Source organism: Chiloscyllium plagiosum, chromosome 13, assembly GCF_004010195.1.
Source record: "Chiloscyllium plagiosum isolate BGI_BamShark_2017 chromosome 13, ASM401019v2, whole genome shotgun sequence".
NCBI classification, from domain to species: domain Eukaryota; kingdom Metazoa; phylum Chordata; class Chondrichthyes; order Orectolobiformes; family Hemiscylliidae; genus Chiloscyllium; species Chiloscyllium plagiosum.
Genome location: NC_057722.1, coordinates 5,785,868 through 5,810,125, shown reverse-complemented (window position 1 = coordinate 5,810,125; position 24,258 = coordinate 5,785,868). Strand labels below are relative to the sequence as shown.

At 41.8% G+C, this 24,258-nt stretch overlaps 1 protein-coding gene across 2 annotated transcripts in view; it reads right to left on the bottom strand.

The window, feature by feature from the left end:
• The window catches only part of LOC122555711 (histone deacetylase complex subunit SAP130-like), a 56,890-nt gene that overhangs the window by 25,874 nt on the left and 6,758 nt on the right, over nucleotides 1-24,258 (bottom strand). For both annotated transcript variants that reach the window (XM_043701758.1, XM_043701757.1), the window contains 12 exons: nucleotides 22,885-23,014; nucleotides 17,390-17,646; nucleotides 14,283-14,450; nucleotides 14,020-14,152; nucleotides 13,120-13,247; nucleotides 11,870-11,994; nucleotides 9,765-9,912; nucleotides 8,703-8,793; nucleotides 5,201-5,305; nucleotides 4,047-4,188; nucleotides 3,107-3,234; nucleotides 183-491 (listed from right to left, as the gene is read on the bottom strand). In XM_043701758.1, the coding sequence (XP_043557693.1) occupies nucleotides 183-491; nucleotides 3,107-3,234; nucleotides 4,047-4,188; nucleotides 5,201-5,305; nucleotides 8,703-8,793; nucleotides 9,765-9,912; nucleotides 11,870-11,994; nucleotides 13,120-13,247; nucleotides 14,020-14,152; nucleotides 14,283-14,450; nucleotides 17,390-17,646; nucleotides 22,885-23,008 (1,858 nt within the window). In that variant the 5' untranslated portion in view covers nucleotides 23,009-23,014. Of the gene's footprint in view, nucleotides 1-182; nucleotides 492-3,106; nucleotides 3,235-4,046; nucleotides 4,189-5,200; nucleotides 5,306-8,702; nucleotides 8,794-9,764; nucleotides 9,913-11,869; nucleotides 11,995-13,119; nucleotides 13,248-14,019; nucleotides 14,153-14,282; nucleotides 14,451-17,389; nucleotides 17,647-22,884; nucleotides 23,015-24,258 lie in introns of those variants that run through there.

Sequence of the window (24,258 nt, the reverse complement as noted above, 5' to 3'; positions counted from 1 at the left end):
AGTCTATCATGCTGCCAATTTTAAAATTATCAAGATACAGCAAAAACATCAAAAATTCGGCCACAATCGCTTCACTTATTTAAGATACATTCAGGATGTATCGCTTGCTAGCGACTGTTTCTATGCGCTGTGCAGCGATATGTTAAATCCATTAATTATTCAAAATGAAGCTTTCCCTTTACCTGGTGGTTTGTTCTCAGTGGTCTGTTGAGGGCCAAGTGGTGCAGGTTGCATAGCTTGAGTGCTGATAGATGTTGACTGAATCCCCTGTGTCCCCAGTGGAGCTGGCTGAATCCCTTGGGGACCGATTGAAGTAGGCTGAAGGCCCTGGGCACCAATTGACGCAGGCTGAAGCCCCTGAATGTGACGTGCATGGGTGGTGTCGACTGTCATCAGCTGCATGGGGTTCAGATGGACAGTGGAGGCCACACCCACACCCGCCTGAGCTGCAATGGCTGCTGCAGACACGGAACTCTGTGTTTGTGCTGAAACTGAGACAAAGATTGGAAATCATTCTTTAAAAATAGAAACTTATTCAGGAGGTTCGTGGTTTACAAAGACGTTTTAGAACCTTTCAAGACCAAAGGAGACCATTCAGCCCATGTTGCCCATTCTTGGAAACAACTTTCCAATTCAGTCACACACCAAGCCCTTTCTCCATTGCCCTGCAAATTAGTCTTTTAAAATCATATATTAAGTCATAGAGTTCTACAGCATAGAGACAGGTCCAAACTGATCCATGCCGACCAAAATGTCCATTATCGCTAACCCCATTTCCCTGCACTTAGCCCATATCCTTCTAAATCTTTCCTTTCCATGTATTTGTCCAAATGCCTTTTAAATGTTGTTAATGTATCCACCTCAACCACTTCTGCATACCACCCTCTTAAAAAAATATTGCCCCTCAGGCTCCCTTTTATTCTTTCCCCTCTAACCTGAAACTGATGTAGTTAAGTGGAAATCATAAAAACAAATAGCCCAGTCACTGGCCTTAACTAATCTCAAACTGTTCTAAAGAGGAGTCATAAGAGACTAAAAACATTAGCTATTACCCTCTAAACAGATACTGATCTGAGCTTTCCAGCAATTTTTATTTTTATTACACCTAAAATTGGGATGCCTCTGAACAACAACAATATCTAGTGTAGCACAAGTCAAAGACACAGGTAGTCTCAGTTTTAATATCACTGCATCTGGTGAAGGATTAATCACAAGAGTGAACAAATACCTTCAACTGACCTCAGAACCCAATGGAAAGAGGTCTGTAAGCTGGGTGAAAAGAGAAACAAGAAAATAACTCTCCAGATATCCAGCTGGATCAGACAAGCTTGCCCAGTCAGAGAAAATAAAACCTCGGGATAATCAGCCTGACAAGATTATCAGCCACTTGTAAAAGGTACTAGAGAGTTGTCAGTTCCCGTTGAGTTTCACCAGGATGCAGTCTGCACTTTGGAGCTTGGGTTCATTTAACAGCGGTACTTCATTTAAAAAATAATTGATGAAGTTAAAAAAAAAATATGGTTTAAAAATCAACAGAAAATTCTATTTAACATGCTATTTACATACACACACAAAATATACTTTTAGAACTGCAGAAATTAAGTTTTATGCGTTTACTGAAGATGCAAGAACATCTGTGATTATGGAGCCCAGCCTAGTCTAAAAATCTCTCTCCAGGAGATGCACTGAATTAAGTAACAGAATTTCCATTAACGATAAGGACAGCACAACTTGTCACTAAGTGTAACATCAAATGTCAAAGCAATCTTATCTAAATTTCAACTTAATATCCACACTGACTCACTGTTGGAATTTTTAACAACAGCATGAAACACATCAAGCAGCTTTCTATCATAATTAAAGAGAAAATTACAAGGTTGTTTCATGACATTTAAAATGAGACATTTTATTTCACGTCAATGGGAATAATGCAAAGATCACAGGCACATACCTTCATAACATTTGGTGTTAAATGTTCAAGCTAATTATTGTGCAATAAATAATCACATGAATACTAATTGTTGATTAGTCATTAAACCTGTGGTGAAATTTAGTGCAGGAAATTAGGTCAGCCAAAATGCATGCTTTCAATTAAGCCGGATTCTTTTTGAAAGGCATTGCAAGATTTAAAATCCAGTAAGGTGCTGTCATGTTTTTAAGTGCATATATGTATCTTTGGGAGCTCAATACTGTATGGTTTCAAGCAGACTGATTTAGAAGCAGATTTCCAGGAAGCTGCTGACAAAATAGGAGTTAAAATCGAATGACAGACCCTCAGAAATTTAAGTTTATTCAGCCAAGAAACTCAACTTTAATGAATTATATAAAAAGCAGGCTAGAAGTCTGAAATGTAGACAGTTAATCCTGGCAATGTTAAGTAGATCAGGGTGTAAGGTTTCCTTCTTGAGATTCATACACGCTTGATGCTACTGCAATACACCAACGTCTGTGAACAGCCAGGATTTATTTCAGCAAGTACAAGCTTCTGGAGGATCACTTAACACTCTTCGCAATGCTTGCACAGTGTGTCAAGCAAGGCTCCCCGAACAAGAGAACCATCCTCCCTTTATACAGGATTTTACATCACAGTCAGTCATGCATGCAAGATACAACCCGCTGACACTCCCCCATTGTCACATGCCACCCAAAATCATGTAAAAAGTGATTAGATTATTTCCAGAAACAATGTGTGAATAGGTTATTCCTTAAAACAGAGTGAGATTAGGTTATTCCTTAAACTGCAGCATTTACAGAGTGTGATTAGATTGTCACAACCTGCCTGCAAGACAGAAAAAAACATCTCCTGGGACATCCAATTTCTTACATGTCAGCAGAACCAATTAAAACTAACAGATCAAGGGCACACATTTGGAAAGAGAAAGAGTTTACATTGCACAGCAAAAATATTTCAAAGCCAGTCAGCAATCTGAAACATTAACACTTTCATTCTCCCCAGTTGTCTGACCTGCTGGGTACTTCCAGCATTTATTATTTGAGCTTTCAACACTCCCTTGACTGAACACCTCTGACAGCTCATTGTTCCATATTCATTCACATCCTGGCTACTGTAAAAATACACAAAAAAATTAATGCAATAGATCCATACCTGGGTACTGGCGTATTGTAGACACTGTACTGCTTATTGGAAAGGTATGTGCCAGTGTTGAGTAGCCAGGAATGGCAGCCGATGGTGGGTAAGCTGGCAGATAATACTGGAACTGCATAGATACTTGTCTGGATGGCAAGGAAAACAAATTACAACACTAAGTTGATCTTAATTAGTAGCAATTACAAAAGGTTTCACAAACTGATCTGGGATTAGACCATTTAAATTTAGAACGAACCTCTACAGGTTTACTTAGATTTTAGTACGTTCAAATGCTTTAAATTGAATTGGTCACCTTGTCAAACAGGTACAATCCCCTACCTCTGGACTAAGAGACTGAGGTTCAAGTCCATCTGCTCCAGATGGATGTAATAATATCACCGAATAAATTTATTAGAAAAATAGATGTTAAAAGAAACATTCAGGGGCAGCTTATGGCACAATTGTAGTGTCCCTACCCTTGGACCCGAAAGGCCTGGGTTCAAGTCCTTCCAGGTCTGAACAGGTTGATTAGAAAATAGAGGTCAAATTGCCAATCTGTGAACACAAACAATGGATTATGTTCTTTGATCAGGTTCCTTAAATCGTGTGCAAAGCACTGGAGAGACAATCGCATCCTAATCAATCCTAAATTTGGAGCATGGAGTAGGAAAGAGGGGAGAAACAGAGGGTGCGTGGAGAGAGAGAAAAGGGAGACATCATGACAGACATTACCCCCTTCATGCTACAGTTTAGGGCCACTCAAGTATCACAAGGCATGTCTGTAGCTACCGTCAAAAATAAGTCAGCACCCTCAGAAGGATGGGAATGGCAGAGGTACAAGGGGAAAACCTTGACATAAATCAACTACATTATGTCTGGACGCCTTCAAAAGTCTTCCTTTGGGCTTCTAGCCTATCGAATCAAACACTGGAGATCATAGCTCTGCCTGACAGCTTACCTGTTCTCAGTTCGTGTTTCCATGGTAACAGGGTTAGGCGAGGCCCTGTGACCAGGGATGGGGATCAGGTTTCCTCTTTCTGTTGTATAGTCAGGCTGGATCCGTGGGGACGTGTGGGTTATTGGTTGAGGAACAACTTTTGCTGCAACACAAGACAAAATAGCATATGTCAGTGGTGAAGATTGGAGTCCTTTTTGCCAATGCCAGATTTCCAGGGTTACTGTAACTTTTCCAAAGTTGTCGTGGATGAGCAGGTGAATTTACATACACCCTACCTATAAAATCAAACCCTGGTTCAAGATTATAAAATAGCAAGATTCCATCTCTAAGCATCTCAAAAATGGATCATTTTATTTCAGTGCACTATTGCAGTATACAGTGCACAATTCAGGTCACCACATTACAATGTGATTGTACTAGAAAGGAATAAAGGAGATTTTTGTTAATTCATTAGTGGGATGTGGGCATCACTGACTGGCCAACATTTATGCCCGTTCCTAGTTGCCATTGAGGTGGTGGTAGTGAGCTGTCTTCTTGAACCGCTGCAATCCACCGGCTATGGTGTGATCCACATACCCCTAGGGAAGGAATTTATAGAGTGTTGCCAGGAATGGAAAATTTCAGCCGTGAAGACAGATTGGCTAGTTTGGAATTGTCTTCCTTGGAAGAAAGGCTGACAAGAGATTTAATTGTGGTGTCTAAAATAATAATAAGCCTTGAATTTAAAAGATGTGCCACAATTTACAGAGGTACAGACCAAGAGCTGGAAGGTGGAACATATTGCATTTTTGTTTTCAGTCAGCACAGACATAGTGGCCAAATGGCATCCTTCTGCGTCATAACTTTTCTGTTTCTATACCTTGTAAACTGAGAAGTGAAGCAGTTTTTTTTCCTATCCATCTATACTTTTATCGCATTGCCGGGTCACCAGTTCACTTATATAGGAAGGGCCGTTCTAATAAAGTCCGCCAAATGCTAAGTCTGACATTGTCATTCAATACATTATTCCACCAGTCTCTGGAGGCTGCTATCAGCCAGAACAGAAACCTGAAGCTTGCATATAAACACTTCCAATCTCCAAACACCAGCCCAGGCTTGGGTTGAATCAAATTCCTTTCAACTATGGAGTTTGGGGTTCAGTGATGTTGACTCACCGACTGGAATAGTAGAAGTGGTGACCACGGGAGCGTGTGGTGTGTGAGAGGCCATTGTCATGTTAACAATTGTACTGCTGGTCACTTGAGCATGGGAAACTGCACCTGTAAAAGTAAAAGTGGGATTGTGAACAGTGAAAATATCAGTAAAGTGGACAGACAGCCAATGATATCTCTTTCCTAAGGAAGGCAACCTCTCAGATGACAACATATAGATTAAATTAAGTTGGAGATATAGAAACACAACAAAATGAGGGAAAAAATGTTTTTTATCCAACTTCCTAGTCCTGTTGTTTAACTGGAAACAAAACACCTTTTAAAAGGCCTGTTTTTAAACATACTAATGGTTCAGGTTTTGATTTTCTTCTATTTGTTTCACGATAAATTCTCACAAATTTTGCTTTCTCTGTTACAGTGTAGGAAGCCTAAAACTTTCCACAGTGCAAAGGCAATTGAAGCAACAGATTCTGCTAAAAATCAAGCATCATTCTAGCCATTGAACTGTGTTGCACAAAAGACCAAGACCAGAAGTATGAATGTTGGCACTTCCTTTTCACAACCATGCTCAGCCTACTTTAGAAAAAGGATTAACACTAAAATATCCAGCATTGATATGCAGCAAAAATAGATTAAGTGCTGGAAACAATATCACACATCAGCCATTTTTGATACGAGTAAGTCAATTACTACGTAAATTAGTCCTTTACTGGGATTCCAGTCTTTCCCATCTACTGGTATGCTGAAGCATTATACATGTGTTGTGACTTGTGACAAGGGCAGGAAGAGCATTTTAGTGACTAGTTTAAATATAGCTTTACCATCTGAAGCTTTGAAACTGCTGCACTAAACATGGAATACAAATAAGAACCACAGCCACACAACTTGAATAACAATTTAATGTTTAGCTTCAGAATAGTAAGATTGCAACCCTAATCATTGGCGACGGACCATACTGGCCTCAATTTCCTCTTTACCAAAATGAACCAATTGAACACTCATCACTCAAAAATCTATCAAGCCTGGATTCAAATAATGACCATTACACTGGAGCTATTTTCCAAGTTGGAGTTGTTATCACATACTTCTGGAGGTGGGACTTGAACCCAAACCTCTTGGCTCAGAGGTAGGGACATTACCACTATACTGTGAGCGTTACCATTATAGTGGAAAACAACACAATCTCAAGGGCGGCACGGTGCCTCACTGGTTAGCAATGCTGCTTCACTGCACCAGGAACCCAGGTTCAATTCCACCCATAAGTGACTTCATGGAGCTTGCACATGCTGTGCCTGTGTGGGTTTCCTCTGGTCACTCCAGTTTCCACACAGTCCAAAGATGTGCAGGTTAGGTGGACTGGCTGTGCTAAGTTGCCTATAGTGCCCAAGCTAGGTGGGTTAGTCATGGAAAATGCAGGAATACAGCGGTAGGTCTGGGTGGGATGCTCTTCAAAGAAGTCGGTGTGGACTCGATGAGTCAAATGGCCTGCTTCCACACTGTCAGATTCTCTCTCAGCCAGGTCTCAAATGCCAAATCAATCTGTCCAATGATATGGCTACTTGTTTACATTCCTGAAATAAATGCATGAAGGACCAGTATCCCATCACCAAGTCACCTTTTATTTACTTGTGCACAGTACACTGGCTGTGGCCAGCCAGCTCGGAGTCAGTCCCTTGAACTGTGGAGATACCTTTCCTTCCCCAACGGTGTAACCCTTCTAAGGCATACACCCGCCTTGGCAAAACATTTAAACACTATGTCCAAATTCTCCAAGTGCTCTTTATTGGTCTTTCCCATCATTAGAACGTCATCCAGATAAATAGCAGCCTGGGGTAGCCCTTGTAAAATGTTCTCCATGGTCTTCTGGAAAAGGGTGCAGGCTGATGATACCCCAAATGGCAGTCTTGTATATTGATATAAATACCTCATGGGTATGAAGTTTGGGTACTTCTGGCACTCCTCATCCAGTCACAATTGCAGGTAGGCATGGCTCATGTCCAGCTTTGCAAAGGACAGCCTCTAGGAATTCCCATGCGTGCCTCTGTTTAGCCTGTCCTGGGATGGATGTGTTGTCCCAGTTGAAATGGTGTCCTTCATCGTCTGTGTGTAAGGATACTAGTGATAGCTGGTCATGTCTTTTGTTGGCTAGTTTTCTGCCTGTTGCAACAAACACTATATTGGACAGACAGGCAGAAAACTAGCCACCAAAAGACATGACCAGCTATCACTAATATCCTTATACACAGGCGAAGGAGGACATCACTTCGACTGGGACAACACATCCATCCTAGGACTGGCTAAACAGAAATACACACAGGAATTCCTAGAGGCTGGCATTCAAACCAGAACTCCATCAATAAACACATTGATTTGGACCCCATTTACCAATCTTTGAGAAAAAGAACCGGAAAGGAGATCACCCGCCTTAACGGATAGAAAGCAGGACAGAACACCACCTCTTCACCAAAAACTCACTGATGATGTTACCTAGCGTGGTGATGAAATGCCTGAGAACAAATCTACCAGTTCAGCAAGCAAACATACTATTCAAAATTGCTTATCTCAGGGTTAAGAAGGTGGAGACAGATGCCAGGAAGAACAGAATTGGTGGCAAATGGAAGAGAGTTTGGACTGGGTCTGAAAACAATGGACGTATTCTTTCCAATATTTTACTGGAAGAAATTCTATTCATCCAGTAATGAATGCATGACCAGCAAACTGATAATTATGGTAGAGTGGTAGTGCAATAGAATACGAAAACAGTCTTTAAGATTCAAATGATGCCACTTAGAGAACATTGCTGGTAAACAGAAGGGAGCTAAAGACAGACCTTGAGATGACAACAGAGGTTAATTGTGCAGAACCAGGAACGGACACCACAGCAAGGATTTTTGGTCAACAATTAGCTGAATGGAGACAGAGCCAAGGGAGTACAGTCTCACACAGATGGATGGCAGTGGAAAGGCACTGGAAGAGGATAATGCATCAAAGGCTGACATGTCGAGGATGAGAAGGATAGTTTATCTTTATCGCAGTCACATAAGATGTCATTTGTGACTTTGATAGCATGGATTCAATACTGTGATAAGGAGGAAACCTTATTGAGGGTTACTGTACAATTGAGAAAAGGAATTCTATCTCCAGAAAATTTCTATATTGAAAGTATCAGCACGTGCCGTACTTTTATTGTTTACTTAACTCACCCGAGGAGGCTATGTTTTAAAATGTGCCTAGAGATGCTTTGCTTTTAGGCTTGTGATGACTAAACAATGTGAACCCAAATTTGAATTGAAATGCAGCAACTGTACCCAGAAGTCTCAGTACATGATTTTATTTTTAAACAGACCTATACCGTGACTCTCGTTGAGGTCAAGTATGTTTCTCTCTCTCTCTGTTCTTATCAGAGTAATCTTAATTTAAAGAGCAGTCAACAGTCAGTCAGTCTAAGATGAAATCTCTAGAGCAAATGTACAATAGCATTGTTTTTCAGAAACCAGGTACTCACCCTGACTTGTAGTAGAGGGGATTGAATTTGTGGAGAGTATGGGTGCCACAGTGGCAGCAGCAACTGGCGTCCCGGTACTGAACATTGTTTTCTGTTGAAAGAGAACTGGTTTGTTAGTCTTGAGGCTGACAACATTACAAGCTCTGGTTTCAACTCTATTTCCAATAGCTGACGAACAACAGGAACAAAGCCATTTTGATATAAGCACAAAATATAACACGCTACGAAACAAAAATGTCAAGCCAGCTCAACTAGACCTTGCATTATGAATAGCTGACAGTGGTCAGCTTGAGAACACAAGTAGCTCTGCCATGATGGCAAAATAGTATGCTGTTGTTGGCATTATTCACTGGCTACAACCAGTGCTGCTGAAGCACATCAGTTCTGAACACACTCAATGCTTTCCAGTGTTGCTAATCTGTTTAAAAAAACTTTTATTCCATTGAAAAAGCAATGATAGCTTAAGAACCATCAATGGCTATATTGCTGCAGAAACTATCCTGCTAATAAACACATACAAGAGTTTCCTGTGTAAGAATGTGTCAAAAATCACATTCACAGAAGGTGGCTGATTTGTCCATCAATCCAATGATCCTACTTGTTTGTTCATCACAGCCTGACAAATGCCCCCAATTACAAAGACATTGGAGATTTGCTTCAGCAAAGCAGCCAGTACTTTGTGCAGACATTACTAGATGCACAAGGGTCTCAAAAGATTTGTCTCAAATGCATAACATCTTCCACTTCTGAACCAACTTGAAGATACTTAATTTACAATCACCTGACTTGAAAACAAGAACATGGTGCAAAGTTAGTGACCTAATGGGGCAAGAACAAGAAAGTCAACTGACCCTTACACTCCAGTTAAATTATACATGAGTTGATTCTAAAGCAATAATTGACCATGCTACAGAAACATGCCATTTCTGAAATAATACTTAAAACTTGGATCAAAGTGGAAGAGTCTCAAGGGGTATTGGATGGGTGTTGGGATTGTCCCTGGTAACTCTTAGTGCAGCAAACCCAAATGGGAGGGAAGGGGAGGAGTGCTGGATCCTTTACCTGTGTAATGTGGAGCTGTGGTTTCTGGGCAGCCACTGCAGGGTGGGAAGGTAATGTAATTCGAGCTGTTGTATCCCTGGACTGCTGTGTGCGCTGGATGCTAATTGTAGCAGCAGATGGGTGAGGTTGGATGGTCAGCGCTGGTCGACTGCAGAGGATAGAGGGAGGAAAGTAACAAAATCAGACAAGAGATCGCAATTTGAATATCTAGTGACAGATAATCATGTTTGGAGCATAATCATAGGAGCAGGAGATAGTGGCTCAGCATTTCAAGGCTGGTCCACCATTCAATCGCTTGCAATCGATCTGTATCTCAACTTCACTTACAACATCTTAATTATGTGACTCTAAAGGAAGGAAAATTCAGTTTGTTTTGACATCGTCAACTGACTCCCAACTCCAACCGAAGATTATGTTTCTGCATTTTGTGAAGGTGTGCTTCTTGACAACATCCCTGACCAACCTTGCTCTAATTTTAAGGTTATGCCCCCTTGCTCAAGATTTGCCCTGCAGAGGGAACATTTTATTTGTGATGATGCTATCACTGTTACTTTGTCCTGGTTTTGTTTTTGAAGAGGGATTGTAAAGCAGAGTTATCAAACTGACTACTAAAGACTTCTTGAGTAAATAGCTTGGGAGGCCTAGAGTTTGTTTTAAAAAAAGAAACAGCCTGATTGGATGTGGCCAGCTCTCTCAGATCCAGATTCCTGGATTTTGTTTATTTAAGTAGTAGAAGCAGCATTTGGGATCTCAAAAGGGTTGGAAGCTTCAGTGACTGTCTCGTGGCTGCTACTTTCTCTGAGCTTTCTCTTGATTTTTTTTCCTCCTGGACGGGAGAAGTGCATGTGAGAATCTGCATCTGATTTTTCCTTTTTACCAAGGGGTGTATTTATGGGATGTTACTATATTAGTTTATAGTTGCTATATCTACAATGCAGTTAAGTTTTCCAATACTTGTTACTCTAAATTCCTCATTCTTTTCCTAAGTATTTTAACTATAGCGTTTAAATAAATTGTGTTTTGCTTAACGTCAAGTAGTTTGACCGATTGTATTGCAGCTGGAACATGGCACTTCATGCCTATCTTGCAAATAAGAAAATGTTAGGGTCTAGGCTACCTTCTTAAAATGTTTTGAGGGGGTCTGGCCAAATGCATAACACTATCTACCCGAACAACTCCTTAATTTAATCAAGCACCTCAATTAGGTCATCGTTCCATCTCTTATTTTCAAGGGTATGCAGGGCAGTCCATGTTACAGAAACCTAAAATTAACCTTTTCAGCCTCAGTATCATTGTGGTCAATGTATTGCAATCCCACCAAAGCCAAACATCCTTCCTGAAGTTCAACAGCCAGAATGGAGCGCATTCGTTAAATATGGTCTTCCCAGAGACTTATTAGACTGCAATTCTGGTCTAACAGTAACTGTGTATTAAAAGTTACCCAACGTGTTATAATAATGTCCAGTGATAATCGTTGGTTATAGGTATGACAGTTAATTCCTCAGATATAGACAATTATCTATATCTCCAAATCTCCCTCATTCAGAATCAGCTGAGAATAGCATTTTTCAGAATGGCATTACAAGATGCAATTCTTGTGGGACAATTAGTGTCCCTACTCCTGGAGGCCCAGGTTCACGTCTCACCTGCTAGAGGTGTGAAGTAACATCTGAACAGGTTGATTGGAAATATAAGTACAATACTCAGCATTATAAATAGACAGAGCAAATGGCCAATTTTTAAAACCACGACCACTAAGGGAGCGATGCTATTCATCACAACTCTAAACAATTGACAAAAGCCTGAGAGATGGACCAAGTCTCAGGCAGTGTTCCCTGATTCATTTCTCTTGTGGGACTCAAAATTTTGGACAGACTCCAACATCAACAGCTGTCACCTTCTGATAGCATCTCAAACAGCTGAATTCCAGTTTCTTTAAAAAAAAGCACTAAAACATTAATTGCTACATATTACATTGGCAATACATTGACTGCAAAGAACAGGCACCTTAAAAGATAAGCAGAGCATTAGACAAGCCCAACTTCAGTCATGCAGGGCTGTTACATAAGAAACTTTTCCTTGGCTCTCTAATTTCCTGAAATTACCTGTGTGCCACATCTGTCCCATGAGCTGCAGCTGTTGTAATGACCGGAGACTGGGCTCGTGTTGCAGATACCGTTGCTACCACTGCTGGAGGAATTGCTGTAGAGGTGGTTGAAGGAGGACGAGACTGCAAAACAAAACTCAAAATTAACACACTTAAAACAGTGAGGCAATGCCACTGCATATCAAACAGCACAAGCTGACACACTGGATGTTAATTCATCAGAGAATCATACAGCAGAGGTCAATTAGACCCATCACATCCACGCTAGCATTTTGACAGACTGATTCATTTAGTGCCACTTTCCAGCTCTCCCCACACAGCCCTGAAAGTTTTTCCTTTGCAAATATACAAACAGCTCTCTTTTGAGAGAAACTGTTGAATCTGCTCCACCACCCTTTTAGACATTGCTTTCCAGATCATAACATCTGTTGAAGACAAGTATTCTTTCAGTTTGATAGAACAGGAGCTGCTCAGGTGATAGATTCCTCAACAGCTGCTGTCCAATCTACACAATGTGACATGGCCTTAGACGCATTCAATGCTCATCACCCTCTAAAAAGAGTTCGAGCAATGCAGGATGAAGATCATCTTATCTCAGGTTGCACTAGAAAAGATAGAAAAGGAGGAGTGGTGAGATGCTGCAACACCATGAATAAATAAATCAAGGTAAACACATTTTACTTGGGAGTAGTCTAGTGAATTTCAAGGGCTTGCCAACTCCAACAACTGAATCACAGGATACCAGTCAAATTCAGAACGGACAATGCAAGGAATCATGTGGAACTTGATGCTGGAGGATATAGGTGAGGATGGGTTGAAGGCTATGCAGAACACAGTTGGGAACCCAAAGAATGAGAACACTACATGAATCTGCCTCGCCTCTGATGAAGGTGTAAGATGTAGAGAACGGTTCACAGCAGTGGACATGATGAGGTGGACCTAAACAGGAGGTGAAAAAACATTCTTGACGATCAGCCTACCACAGGGCAGAAAACCCAAGCTCAGGAATGGTCAACCAGGGAGGTTAAGAGAGTTCAGCATGCTAACAGCCTATGGAGGTGTATTTCAGTCTTGCTTAGAGTTGAGAATTATATCTCATCCAGATCCTTCTTTTGGAAAGTCTGCTGAATGTAAAGCCTTTTATCTTTAACAACACGACACTCACCCTACCAGATCTCAAGAGCTCTGCAACTCCATCACAATAAAAGGCTTTAGTTTAGAAAGGGCTCAATATTTAAAAGTACTTACCTGTATAGGTAGGTGCAGAGAATGCTGCACAGCAGTCTGAGGATTTCCAGCTGTTGGTAATGGTGCTGGAGCAGGACGCAAAACTGTAGTTACTTTGGAACTCGATATTGCTGCTGCTACTGCTGCACCTATGTATGAAAACACTTAATTTAAATATCTGCAAGAAGCATCTGAACAGGGCTCACCAGGAGGGAATTCCTGTACTGACCAGAGTTACTCTAGTGCAGAAAAGTCATGGAAACATGTGAAATAACTGATCAGCTGGAGGGTTATCAGTGTATCAAGGCACCAGGAATGCAAAGTGACCATTTACAATTGTTTTTCCAAGTTACCAAAGTGTAGGCAGATGGATTTCAGTTTAAACTCATTCAAGGTGGACTCATCTAGTATGCGGTAGTCAACACTTCACTGAAGTGTCAATATAGTTTATGGACCCATGTGTGAAGCAGGGCTTGCATTCACAGACCCCAGATCCTAGGGACAATGTCACCAAGACAGACAAACTGACACACGTGATTAGCCTTTAAACTGCATTATAGAATGGAAAGATTGCTTAACAGGCTGTATCGAGGACAGTTTCAGCTTGTGGGCCTAAAAACAGGAGAAAGTGAATATGTCTGCAATTTTATTGGAACAATATGATGGGTGTTACCTCATCTGCACAATTTATAAAGTATCCTGAGCCCAAATATGAGAAACACAAAGAAAGGTGTGTACATTAATCAATGTCATACACCCAGTTGACCACTGGGCAATGCAACCTTTCACAATTTTAACCTAATTAAAAACCATAAAATTAATCCATGAAGTTAAATGCAACAATCCATTACTTTTACTTTATTTCCACTCTCAAATCTCTACAGAAATACGTACAAAGACTGACTAGACCTAATGCACTACCTCTTGGCACATGCGATGAGAACATCTGTGGCTGTGCTGTGGAAGGTCCAATATGGAGCGAAGCTGGAACAGAGTTTCGGATGATTGACATTTGCACGTTGGTACCCATCAGATGAGGGATGTTAGGATGCCCCTAGTAATGAAATGATCCAGTGTCAAGTCAACAATGCAAATGACAACTGCAGAATAGAACAGATTGCCCTTGTTTAAAGTGCTTGAGGGCGCATTTGTGAATTGCCATGTTAGGAGATTGGTGCTCTTACCTGCTGCCCACTAATCGTTGCCACAGGGATTGCAGAGGCCTGCGCTACACTCGCGTCCATGCTAACAGGCACATGTCCTGAAACCTTCGGAGGAACAGCCAAATGTCCAAGGCCAGATGACGGAGCCGGAGCAATGGGCCGACTGGGCAAGGGGGGCTTCAGGGTGGTCTATGAAGACAAAATTACCTTCTGACTTTGTGCAGGTAAGCAAAAAATGGCAATATTGGGACTGGAAAAGGCAGCAAGAATTTAGCTGGTTTGAAAATGTTCACAAGTACTTTGGAGCAAGACAGATAGTATCATGGGTGCTGTACCTACAAACACTTTAACCACCTCAGTGGTGTTACCAGTTATTCTGTGGATCTCAAGGAAAAAATTGAAAGCCAAACAAGAGTGTGATACAATCACTTACAACATAACAGATAGGCTAACAGAACAGGCAGGCAAAGGGCAAATGGAATTTCACACAAAGCAATCTGCAGTGACACATTTTAGCAGAAGGGATAGGAAGACGCAATATAAACTTATAATGCTATAGTTTTAAAATCTATACAGGAAAAGAAGGAGCCGGAGGTTCATGTTAATCAGTCCTTGAAAACGGCAGGACATATTAGGAGAGCGTTTCACAAAGATTTGGGATTTTAGGTTTTATGAAGAGAGGTACTGAATTCCCACACTAGCTGGAGGTTACCACAAAGGACAGTCCTTCTCAATCTCTTCCCTCATCCGAGACCCTGAGCTTAAACCACCACTGGTTGTCTCTTGAATGAGAGACCAATCTGACTAGTAAGACTATGGCAACTTTACTGTATTCTTTTGGACTGAATATTACAACAGGGCCTTTATATTGAACCTTTTAAAAAATGCCCTGATTAATGCCAACTAAAGACAATACAGAGTCCTGGTTACTACCCTTTAGGATACAAGAGCTCTTGACAAAACAGAACAGATTTAGTGGAATATCCTGCAACGTTGAGGGATATTAGTTTTCAGGTTAGGGTGGAAAAACTAGACTCTTCTTGGAAGAAAGGATATTGACAGGAGATCTGATGAAAGTACACCAGATTATGGCAATTCAAGATAGAAAAGGAAAAATTGTTCCTATTACCTGATTGCACAAAGACCAAGACAGACATATTTAAGATTTTGGACAAGAGCTGTGGGAGCTTGAGGGGATATTGGAAGAAGCCAAACCTGCAGGGCAATGGAATTGATTTGATTTTCTTGCAGAGAGCCTACATAGATTCAACAGCCACCTACTCTGTAATTTAATAAATGCCACAACTCAATGCTGTTGGCATCCAGTGGGTACTTGACTTGGAAGAATCAGAGCTGGTCAGGCTAGCATAATGCTATAGGAATAAAAACAGCAATTGCTGGAAAATCTCAGCAGGTCTGTCAGCATCTGTGGAGACAAAACACAATTAATGTTTTGGGTCCAGTTATCTTTCTTCAGAACCTTTGAGGTTTCCATTTTGCTTTCTCTCCACATTTACTACATGGCAATAAAATCTCACATTTTTGGGAAGGATTCCATATGCTTACTGCTGGAAACAAAAGTAAGGTCACATAAGCAATTGAAACACACATACAAGCTGCTCAAAATACAGGCTTCCTGATTATGCTGTCAGGCAGTAAGCAGGTCCATGCCTCAGTGAGGCAATGCCTTAATGAAGTCCTCCACCATAATCATTTAACTCTCAAAGCTGGCAAATTTCAACAAGGACCATGCCCTACTAGACCTTACATTATATTCAACCACGCATAAATCAGACTTCAAAATGTGTCCCTAGTACAAAGGGTCATTGTTTTTCCACTGTTAACTTAATAAAAAAAAACTCATCAGGAATCATTCAAGAAAAAAAAATGTATCAAATAGAACTGCCATATTCTTTGACTCACTACAAGTAATATCCCAGGAGATGCATGAGTCATTATGAAATAATTGAGCCCGTCTGACAGATGCAGCACTGAAAGAATAGCGATGTGACTTCACTCAGGATAACGAGCCAGCTTGATGATCATGTTGAAAATCAAAGGACTGGAAAGAGCCACATGCAGCACACCAACCTCAGCGAGGCACAAGCTCCAAAGGGCTTTGTAATTACTTGCAGCAATGCTGCTCAGCTTCGTGGTGCTGGAATGCAAAAGAACGTGATGCCAACTGCCAGTTCTGAGGAAGGGTCACTCGACCTGAAACATTGACTCGGCTTTCTTTCCACAGATGCTGCCAGACCTGCTGAGTTTCTCCAGCAATTTCTGTTTTTGTTTGTGGTGACAACTGCATCGACGTTGGAGCAGTCCTGATTCCATTGCCAACCTGCAAGGATGAGAAGTGGCCACAATGCTTCTCTCGCGTGCTCCACCAATGAGTTTGGTACCTCCACTCCATCTACCTCTAACAATATCCTTACCAAACAAAAAGCTATTGATCCAAGTACTGAATACTCCAACTGACCTCAGCATCTTCAGCTTTACCCCAACAGTTACAGATTTCCATTAAGACAAAACAAAGAACTGTCGATGCTGAAAATCTGAAACCAAAACAGAAATTGCTGAGAATTTCAGGTCTGGCAGCAACTAGGGAGAGAGAAAGCAGAGTTAAGGTTTCAGGTCTCACTCCTTCAGGGTCACTAGACCCAACATTTAGATATCCATTATCCTAAGGCAGAAATTCTTCCCAGGTTTCAATTTTAATGGCCTGGCTCTAATTTTATGATGCCACCTTGTTTTTGACTTGCCCTCAAACCTACTTCTCTACACCTACCACTTTGAACCCCTTTTATTGTTTTGAAGCATGTCAATTGGATCATGCCTTACTGGCCCAAATACTAATGAGACAAAGCAGGAATACCTAACTTACAGTTAACTCTAGTCCCCAGTCAGAAAGTACAGGTAAAACTACAATTAAAAGAATCACCTATGTAAGTAGTGTCCTGGTCGCATAAGCAGAAGAAAACAACATATGGCCCCTCAAACTCAAAACCACCTGGGATGCACTGATATCATAATTAAAACACCGGCAATGAACAGAAACATGGTTAACGCCATCTCAAATTTAAACTTAGAGGGGTTCAGTGAATGGTTTTTAGAAGAAGACAACGTACCTTCATTAGTCCTTCAGGGAAGGAGAGCTGGGTGCCTTGTGTGAGGTGTGTGGGAGGAGCACCCAGAGTTACAGGCACCCCAGACTGCTGTAGATGGTGCTGTGCAGCTGGTAGCGGCTGTGCATGAGTCTGCACCTGTGGGTAAGGCCGAACCACAACAGTCTCCTGTTTCTCATCTCGGAATGGAAGTGAAGGGATCGGATTAGAATGCTCACGGGGCAAGTGCTCCACATCCCGATTCATCTCCTCGTTGGGGGCTGGAAGTAAACAGAAGATAATGGTTAATCCACACATCACACAACTGGAAAGAGCCGCTGATAAAATGCTAAAACTCCAAAACACTTTGTAAATATTTACAGATACAGTTTTCAGCATGCTGGCATTTCAATTTAAAGATAACATAATAACATAACAACTAGGAGGATGTGGTCATCTGGCCCTCTGAGCCTGCTCCCCCATTCAAGAAGATCATGGCTGACCTTTTCGTGGACTCAGCTCCACTTACCTGAACTCTCACCGCATCCTTTAAGCCCTTTATTGTTCAAAAAAAAATCTAGCTTAGCTTTAAAAAATGTTTACTGAAATAGCATCAATTATTTTCCTGGGCAAAGAATTCCAGAGATTTACAACTCTGGGTGAAATGGTTCCTTCTGGGTGAAATCTGCTCCCTCTAATCTTGAGACTATGTCCTCTTGTCCTAGTTTCACCTGCCAGTGGAAACATTCTGTCTACTTCTGTCTTATCTATTCCCTTCATAATTTTATGTGTTTCTGTAAGATCGTTCCTCATTCTTCTGAACTCCAATGAATATAATCCCAATCTACTCAGTCTCCAATCATAAGCCAACCCCCTCAACTCCGGAATCAACCTCGTGAACCTCCTCTGCACCCCCTCCCATACCAGTACACCCTTTCTCAAGCAGGAGACCAAAACTGCACGCAGTACTCCAGGTGGGGCCTCACTAGCACCTTGTACAGCTGCAATATAACCTGCTTTTAAACTCAATCCCTTTAGCAATGAAGGGGAAAATTTCATTTGCCTTCCTAATTACTTGTCATACCTGCAGACCAACCCTCTGCGATTCATGCTCAAGGTCACCCAGGTCCCCGTGCACAGCAATATGGTGCAACTTTTTACTTGATGAAGGGCTTTTGCCCGAAACATTGTCTCTTCTGCTCCTCGGATGCCACCTGACCTGCTATGCTTTTCCAGCATCACACTCCCGACGCAACTTTTCACCATTTAAGTAATAATCCTTTTTACTGTTACTCCTACCGAATGTATGACTTCACATTTATTTACATTGTATTCCATCTGCCAGACCTTTACCCATTCACTCAAAGTATCTGTTTCTCTGCAAAGTTTCACAGTCCTCTGCACACTTTGCTCTCCCACTCATCTTTGTGTCACCTGCAAACTTTGACACACTACACGTGTTCCCCAACTCCAAATCATCATCTATATAAATTGTGAATAATTGCAGTCTCAACACCAATCCCTGAGGCATACCGCTAGTCACTGATTGCCAGCCAGAATAGCACTCATTTAACCCCACTCTTTGCTTCTGGTATGGCACAAAGGCATTGACTTGGGAGCTATCCTGAGCCACGCATGTCAGCATTTCTTTAAAGTTTCTTTCAGGGAATGTTGATGTTGTTGGCAAGGCCAGCATTTGTTGCCTACCTCTAATTACCTTTGACTGTCCTCCGCCCTCCTTAATTCAAAGAGTCAACCACACTGTGTGCACCTGGAATCAAAAGGGTTCAAAAGGTAGATTTCCCTGCCTAAAGAATATTAATGAACTGGATGGATTTGCACAATGACTGAAGACAGTTGTCAGTGACGTGATGGCCCAGTGCTATTTTTGTTGGATTCGTAATCCAGACACCCAGGTAAAGGCTCTGGGAACCATGGCAGATGGTAGAATTCGAATTTAAAATATTTGGATGAGATGCATTTGTCCATTACAGTATCAGTCTGATTGAACACCACACAGTCCTTCTGAAGATGAAATTCCATCTTCATATCGATGAAAGCTTCCATCATGAGACCCTGACAAAAACACTTCAGCAACAGCATTGAAAATTCATACCCCAGAATTTGCCATGACCCTCTCCAAGTTGTTCCTGCACAGCCCTGGCATGTACCCAACAATCTGGAAAAGTGCCCAGGTTACATCTGGAGTTGTGTTAACTTTCAAGGGTAAAAATTGAAAATAACTAAGGAAGCATTGGTTTAGATGAGAAAAAAAAATCAAACATCTTCCATCAAACCAACCACTGATATTGTCACCTGTTTCAGCTGAATTACCAACAAAAACGTCATGTTTACAGTAACCTTCATAACATGCCACGGTCCATTTTAGTGAAGTGCAGTTCTTGTTAAAAATGTAGGGAGTGTGACAACTAATACTGCCCCCTTGACCATGACCCCACCTCCCACCACCAAACCATCATCTCCCAGACCATCCATAACCTCATCACCTCAGGGGATCTCCCATCCACCACCTCCAACCTCACATTTTATCAGCGGCTCTTTCCAGTTGTGTGATGTGTGGATTAACCATTATTTTCTGTTTACTTCCAGCCCCCAACGAGGAGATGAATTGGGATGTGGAGCACTTGCCCCGTGAGCATTCTAATCCGATCCCTTCACTTCAATTCCGAGATGAGAAACAGGAGACTGTTGTGGTTCGGCCTTACCCACAGGTGCAGACTCATCCACAACCCCGCACCGCCCGTTTCTACCTCCTGCCCAAAATCCACAAACCTGACTGCCCCGGCCAACCCATTGTCTCAGCCTGCTCCTGCCCCACTGAACTCATCTCTGCATACCTCGACATGGTCCTGTCCCCCTTAGTTCAAGAACTCCCCACCTACGTTTGGGACACCACCCACGCCCTCCATGATTTTCGCTTCCCCGGTCCCCAACGCCTTATCTTCACCATGGACATCCAGTCCCTGTACACCTCCACCCATCCCTGAAGAAGGGCTCAGGCCCGAAACATCAATTCTCCTGCTCCTTGGATGCTGCCTGACCTGCTGTGCTTTTCCAGCAACACATTTTCAGAACTAATTTGAACACACAAAGTTCCCACAAACCAGCGAAGTGAACATGAACAGATAACCTAGGAGAAAGTGAGGACTGCAGATGCTGGAGATCAGAGCTTAAAAATGTGTTGCTGGAAAAGCGCAGGAGGTCAGACAGCATCAAAGGAACTGGAGAAACGACGTTTCGGGCATAAGCCTGAAGAAGGGCTTATGTTCCTTTGATGCAGCCTGACCTGCTGCGCTTTTCCAGCAACACATGAACAGATAACCGCCTTAGTCCTGTCTGTTGAGGAAATACACTGGCTACGACAAAACTCCTTCTAGTGAACAACTGAGCTCATTTAAAACCTTTGTTTGTTTTTAAGAATATTACTTCTGCAATAACTCCCATGTGCTGAACTTTACAAAACACGAAATACTAATTATTTATGTATTCTTTATCTCACTTTCAGCAGATCTAGATAGATTCTTACTATCCCCAACCAGAGAGCTCCATTTCTGAGACTCGCCCAATTTAAGTGGCAATAGGCTATTGCTTAGTCCATAGCTTAAAAATGTGTTGTTGGAAAAGGGATGAATGCAGATTTCTCCAGCTTTCTCATTTCCCCTCCCCCCACCTTTTCTCTGCTGCGCTTTTCCAGCAACACATTTTTCAGTTCTGATCTCCAGCATCTGCAGTCCTCACTTTCTCCTATTGCTTGGTCCATGCCAAACAATGCCTGGTGGAGCCAGGAATGAAGCTTTTACTGATGCAAACTCCGTAATTGCAGTCCAATTCTGAGTAATCTCAGTCAAGTTCTCATCAATTCTCTCCCACTGCAGAAAGTCAGATTAGCCAGTAGGATGGTCAATGCATAGAAATACCTCAGTTGAAAGGATGCATTTGAACAAAACTTCTTTTTCTATCCTCAAAACACTTGATAGACAATAAATTATATTTTTAAAAGTACTCCCTTACACAGGGAGCTAATTTGCACAGAGCAAAAGCTTAATTTGCTTATTTTTATTGTCATTTAGGGGTGAGCTTTGGGCATAAAATAGATCTCCTTGCTCATAGAAGATACCACACAATTCTTTTGCATCAACCCAAATATACAGTTGCCATGTCTTGTATGCAAAACACCCCTCTGGCAATTCAGCAACTGCTCATTACTGCACCAAAGTATCAATCTGAATGATCTGCTCAAATTCTGAAATGGTCTTAAGCTCACAGCTGGAGGAAAGAATGTCATGTCAAAGCAGAAACCAAAAGCATAAAACAAAGCTGTAAGGGTTTGAGAATAAATCAGAGTGAACCAGCCTGTACAGGGGTGGCATGTTCCACATCCTGAAATGTATTGGCTTACCATAATGTAAATGTATATACAGCATAGAAACAGGCCCTTCAGCCCATTATGTCTATGCTAACAGAAGATCAGCAAACTACAGTTATTGAAGGGTCTGTTTCTGTGCTGTACATTTCTATGATTATGACTATGACTTGTACTTGATCTGTAGCTACTATGCCCTGGCATTATGTAGTCATCCAGATGTTTTTGTAAATGTTGGCAGAGTACCATCCTCCACCACCCTCTCAGGCAGTGAATTTCCTCTCTGGGGAGGTAATGGCCTAGTGGTATTATCACCGGACTGTTAATTCAGAGACCCAGGTAACGTTCTGGGCGCCATGCTTGAATCCTGCCATAGCAGAAGGTGAAATTTGAATTCAACTAAATAAAAAAAAATCTGGAATTAAGAGTCTAACCATGAACATGAATCCATTGTCAATCATCAGAAAAATTCATTTGGTTCACTAATGTCCTTACCTGGTCTGGCCTACATGTGACTCCAGACCCACAACAATGTGGTTGATTCTTCACTGCCCTCTGGTCAATTAGGGATAAGAAATACAGAGGAACCTCGATTATCCAGCATTCAATTATCTGAACTTCGGATTATCCGAACAAGATCGCAAGGTCCCGATGATTGGCTAAATGACATTATCTGGCATTTGATTAACTGATTGAAATACTCCCCACCCACGTCCTTCAGATAATCAAGGTTCCTGTCAATGCTAGCTTGGCCAGTAATGCCTTCATCCAGAGAATGAATAAAAAGAAAACTACATCCGTTTTCAGAGTGAACCAGCTGGAAGGAAATGTCAGGTAACCCTATTTGTTGAACTCATTTTTGCAACCCACTATGGTAACTAGTCCCAGCGTCATAAACAAGTCCTCCAATCTAGCATCCATCATTAGGATCTACATCATGCACCTGTTCATAAACTGCTTATCAAGATAGGAATAAAAGAATCCTCACTGAACCACTGATGGTAGAATTAATTCCACGATTTCATGGAGTTCAAAAAGTCTAACGATGAGTCCCTGCTTAATGCTCTCCTGTCAAGACCTTCATTGCAAATTCAGTTAATTTACAAAGATACTGATGAGATAGCTTTCCACTTGCCTGTTACAGCGTTGTTGCCTGACACCCCCGGACCACTGCTGTTCTGCATGCTGGTGACGGAAGACTGACCTGCTCCCAGGCCTGATGTGGGTGCGCTAGGTCGTGGAAACTGTTGAGTGCTCATTGGAAACTGGAACAAAATAGTAAAGGGGAAATTAGATAAAACCATTGGATGGTGCAAGTAGTACACTGCTGTAGTTTTGTTTCCCCATCGATATAAAGAAGAAGCAAGAGCAGGCCGTTCAGTCCCTCACACCTGCTTTTCATTAATATAACGGCTCAGCTTATTGCAACCACAAATTCACATTCCTGTCCACTCTATAACCTTTCATTCCATCACTTAAAAATCCATCCATCCCAACCTTAAAAATATTCAAGGACTCTACTGCAACTGCCTTTTCAGGAAGAGTGTTCCAAAGATGCTCAAGCCTAGATAAACGTTCACCTCATTATTTCAAATGGGCAATCTGGCTTTTTAAATCTTTAAATAAGGTGTTGTCTCAACTGTGTCCTGAATAACTAGCACAGATGGGCATGGTGGCTCAGTGGTTAGCACTTGTAATGAAGGTGTACCTGTGTACTGTATCTTTAAGAGAGACAGGAAACTGGCAAGGACTGAGAGCACAGAGTGTGCTGAACAATTTAAAAATGTAACATCTGATTATCACAAATAGCTGGTTTTGTGTTGCCACGGTACAAAAACAAATTCAAATACCGTCAATCAGTTTAAACAGCACCAGAGACCAAAATCCAACTAATTAGCATTTTACTGGATATAGGTCTGCTCGGTGAGCTGGAAGGTTCATTTTCAGACGTTTCATCATCATACTAGGCAACATCGTCAGTGAGACTCTGGCTGAAGCACTGGCGGCATGGCCCGCTTTCCATTTATGTGTTTAGGTTCCCTTTGATTGGCGATGTAATTTCATGTGTTGACATCATTTCCTCCCCCCCACCAAACAGTGGGTGGTAAATAGGATCCAAGTTAATGTGTTTGTTGATAGAGTTAGGTTGGAATTGTTTGGCTTGTCCGAGGATGGATGTGTTGTCCCAGTCGAAGTGGTGTCCTTCCTCATTTGTATGTAAGGATGCTAGTGAGAGTGGATCATGTCGTTTTATGGCCAGTTGATATTCACGTATCCTAATAGCTAGTTTTCTGCCTGTTTGTTACAGCTCTTGCACAGTAATTTGTAAATGACATTAGTTTTACTTGTTGTCTGTAAAGGGTCCTTCATGTTGATTAGCTGCTGTGTTAGTGGGTTTGTGGGCGACCAAGATGTCTGAGGCATTCCCCTCGCCACCTCACCTCCACCTCCCCACGCCCCCACCTCTCTTCTGCCCGCTCTCCACGCCACCTCCCAACCCCCCTTCGCC